At 42.2% G+C, this 3,549-nt stretch overlaps 1 protein-coding gene across 1 annotated transcript in view; it reads right to left on the bottom strand.

Annotated features, from left to right (window-relative positions):
- Nucleotides 1-2,617: 2,617 nt before the first annotated feature.
- The window catches only part of Nlgn4x (neuroligin 4 X-linked), a 17,887-nt gene continuing 16,955 nt past the window's right edge, over nucleotides 2,618-3,549 (bottom strand). The window contains exon 7 of the mRNA XM_026778500.1: nucleotides 2,618-2,776. Within this exon, the coding sequence (XP_026634301.1) occupies nucleotides 2,618-2,776 (159 nt within the window). The remainder of the gene's footprint in view (nucleotides 2,777-3,549) is intronic.

Raw genomic sequence — 3,549 nt, 5'->3', positions numbered from 1 at the left:
TGATCCAGTTTGAGACGTTTCTAAAAACAGCTTTGAACCGGTCTAAACTGGTATGCATCCAGTTTGAACCAGTTTGATCCATTATGATCCGGTTTGAACCAGCTTGATCCTGTTTTGATCCAGTCTAAACCGGTTTGAACCAGTCTAAACAGGTTTTATCTTGTTTAAACCAGTTTAATCAGGTTTTGAACTGGTCTAAAACAGTTTGTACGAATCTAAACTAGTTTGATCCATACTTAACCGGTTTGATCCGGTCTGATCCAGTTTGATCCGTTCTGAACTGGGCTAAGCTGGTTTGATCCGGTTTGAACTGGTCTAAACCAGTTTGATCCGGTTTTGAGTTGGTCCCAAACCAGTTTTATCATGTTTAAACCAGTTTAATCAGGCTTTGAACAGGTTTAAACCAGTTTGTACCGATCTAAACTAGTTTGATACATACTTAACCGGTTCGATCCGGTCTGATCCAGTTTGATCCGTTCTCAACTGGGCTAAGCTGGTTTGATCCCGTTCGAAGCGGTTTTAACCAGTTTGATCCAGTTTTGAATCGGTCTCATACCAGTTTGCACCGGTTTACACTGGTTCCATCCAGTTTGAACCGGTTTGATCTGGTCTCATTTAGTTTGATCCAGATTGAGACGTCTCTAAACAGGTTTGCACCGGTCTTCTCCAGTTTCCGCTGCTATCATCTGGTTTGAACCGGTCTAAACCAGTTTGATCCGGTTTTAAACCAGTCTAAACCAGTTTGTACCAGTCTAAACTGGTTTTAACCTGTTTGAACCAGTTTAATCCGGTTTTGAGCCTGTCTAAATCGGTTTGTACAGATCTAAGCTAGTTTGATCCACACTGAACCGGTTTGATCCGGGTTTGAACCGGTCTAAACCTGTATGCATCCGGTTTGAACCAGTTTTGTCCGTTCTGATCCGGTTTGGATGAGTTTGATCCTGTTTTGAACTAGTCCTAACCGGTTCGGACCAGTCTAAACTGGTTTTACCTGGTTTGAGACAGTTTGATCTGGTTTTGAATTGGCCAAAAACTGGTTTACACTGGTCTAAACTGGCATGATCAAGTTTGTACCGGTTTGATCGGGTCTGATTTAGTTTGATCCAGTTTGAGACGTTTCTAAAAGCAGGTTTGAACCGGTTTAATCTGGTATGCATCCAGTTTGAACCGGTTTGATTTGTTCTGATCCGGTTTGAACCAGCTTGATCCTGTTTTGATCCAGTCTAAACCGGTTTGAACCAGTCTAAACTGGTTTTATCCTGTTTAAACCAGTTTAATCTGGCTTTGAACCTGTCTAAATTAGTTTGTACCGATCTAAACTAGTTTGATGCATGCTGAACCGGTTCGATCCTGTGTGATCCGGTTTGATCCATTCTGAACCGGTCTACACTGGTTCGATCCAGTTTTAACCGGTTTGATCCGGTCTGGTTTAGTTTGATCCAGTTTGAAACGTTTCTAAACAGGTTTGCACCAGTCTGCTCCGGTTTCCACTGCTCTCATCTGGTTTGAACCAGTCTAAACCTGTTTGATCTGGTTTTGAATTGGTCAAAAACCAGTTTGCACTGGTCTAAACTGGTATGCATCCAGTTTGAACCGGTTTGATCTGGTGATCCGGTTTGGATGAGTTTGATCCAGTTTTGAACCACTCTAAACCGGTTCAAACCAGTCTAAATTGGTTTTATCCTGTTTAAACCAGTTTAATCTGGTTTTGAACCTGTCTAAACCAGTTTGTACTGATCTAAACTAGTTTGATCCATACTTAACCAGTTCAATCCGGTCTGATCCAGTTTGATCCGTTCTGAACAAGGCTAAGCTGCTTTGATCTGGTTTGAACCGGTTTTAACCAGTTTGATCTGGTTTTGAATCGGCCCCGAACGGGTTTGCACCGGTCTACACTGGTTCGATCCAGTTTGAACTGGTTTGATCCGGTCTGATTTAGTTTGAAATAGTTTGAGATGTTTGTCAAAACAGGTTTGAACCAGTCTGCTCCTTTTTCCGCTGCTCTCATCTGGTTTGAACCGGTCTAAACCAGTTTGATCCGGTTTTGAATTGGTCAAAAACCGGTTTGCACCATTCTACACTGGTATGATCCAGTTTGATCCGGTTTTATCCGTTCTGATCCCGTTTGAACCAGTTTGATCCAGTTTTGAACCAGTCTAAACCGGTTTTATCCTGTTTGAACCAGTTTAATCAGGTTTTGAACCGGTCTAAACCGGTTTGTACCAATCTAAGCTAGTTTGATCCATAATGAACCAGTTTGATCCGGGTTTGAATTGGTCAAAAACCAGTTTGCAGAAGTCTAAACTAGTATGATCCAGTTTGAACCGGTTTGATCCGGTCTGATTTAGTTTGATCCAGTTTGAGACCTTTCTAAAAACAGGTTTGAACCGGTCTAAACCGGTTTTATCCTGTTGGAACCATTTTAATCAGGCTTTGAACCGGTATAAACCAGTTTGTACCGATCTAAATGAGTTTGATCCACACTGAACCGGTTTGATCTGGGTTTTAACTGGTCTAAATTGGTTTTACCTGGTTTGAGGCAGTTCGATCTGGTTTTAAATTGGTCAGAAACCGGTTTGCACCGGTCTAAACTGGTATGATCCTGTTTGAACCGGTTTTATCGGGTCTGATTCAGTTTGATCAAGTTTGAAATGTTCCTAAACAGGTTTGCACCGGTCTGCTCCAGTTTCCGCTTTGATCCGGTTTTGAATTGGTCAAAAACTGGTTTACACCGGTCTACACCGGTACGATCAAGTTTGATCCGGTTTGATCCAGTCTGATCCGGTTTGGATGAGTTTGATCCAGCTTTGAACCAGTCTAAACCAGTTTGAACCAGTCTAAATCGTATTTATCCTGTTTAAACCAGTTTGATCCGGTTTTGAACTGGTCTTAACCAGTTTGTACTGATCTAAACGAGTTTGATCCACACTGAAGCGGTTTGATCCGGGTTTGAACTGGTCTAAACTGGTTTTACCTGGTTTGAGGCAGTTTGATCTGGTTTTGAATTGGTCAAAAACCGGTTTGAACCAGTCTAAACTGGTGTGCATCCGATTTGAACCGGTTTGATCCGTTCTGATCCGGTTTGGATGAGTTTGATACAGTTTTAAACCAGACTAAACCGGTTTTGCCCTGTTTAAACCAGTTTAATCAGGCTTTCAACCGGTCTAAACCAGTTTGTACCGATCTAAACTAGTTTGATCCATACTGAAGCGGTTTGATCCGGTCTAATCCAGTTTGATCCATTCTGATCTGGGCTAAGCTGGTTTGATCCAGTTTGAACCAGTTTTAACCAGTTTGATCTGGTTTTGAATCGGTCCCAAACCGGTTTGCACCGGTGTACACTGATTCGATCCAGTTTGAACCGGTTTCATCTGGTCTGATTTAGTTTGGTCCAGTTTGAAACGTTTCTAAACAGGTTTGCACCGGTCTAAACCTATTTGATCCGGTTTTGAAATGGTCAAAAACCGGTTTGCACTGGTCTAAACTGGTATGCATCCAGTTTGAACCGGTTTGATCCGGTCTGATCCCGTTTGATCCATTCTGAACTGG

Source organism: Microtus ochrogaster, unplaced genomic scaffold (genome assembly GCF_000317375.1).
Source record: "Microtus ochrogaster isolate Prairie Vole_2 unplaced genomic scaffold, MicOch1.0 UNK209, whole genome shotgun sequence".
NCBI lineage: Eukaryota > Metazoa > Chordata > Mammalia > Rodentia > Cricetidae > Microtus > Microtus ochrogaster.
The sequence above is the reverse complement of the archived record's forward strand: the minus strand, read 5'-3'. Positions and strand labels throughout refer to the sequence as shown.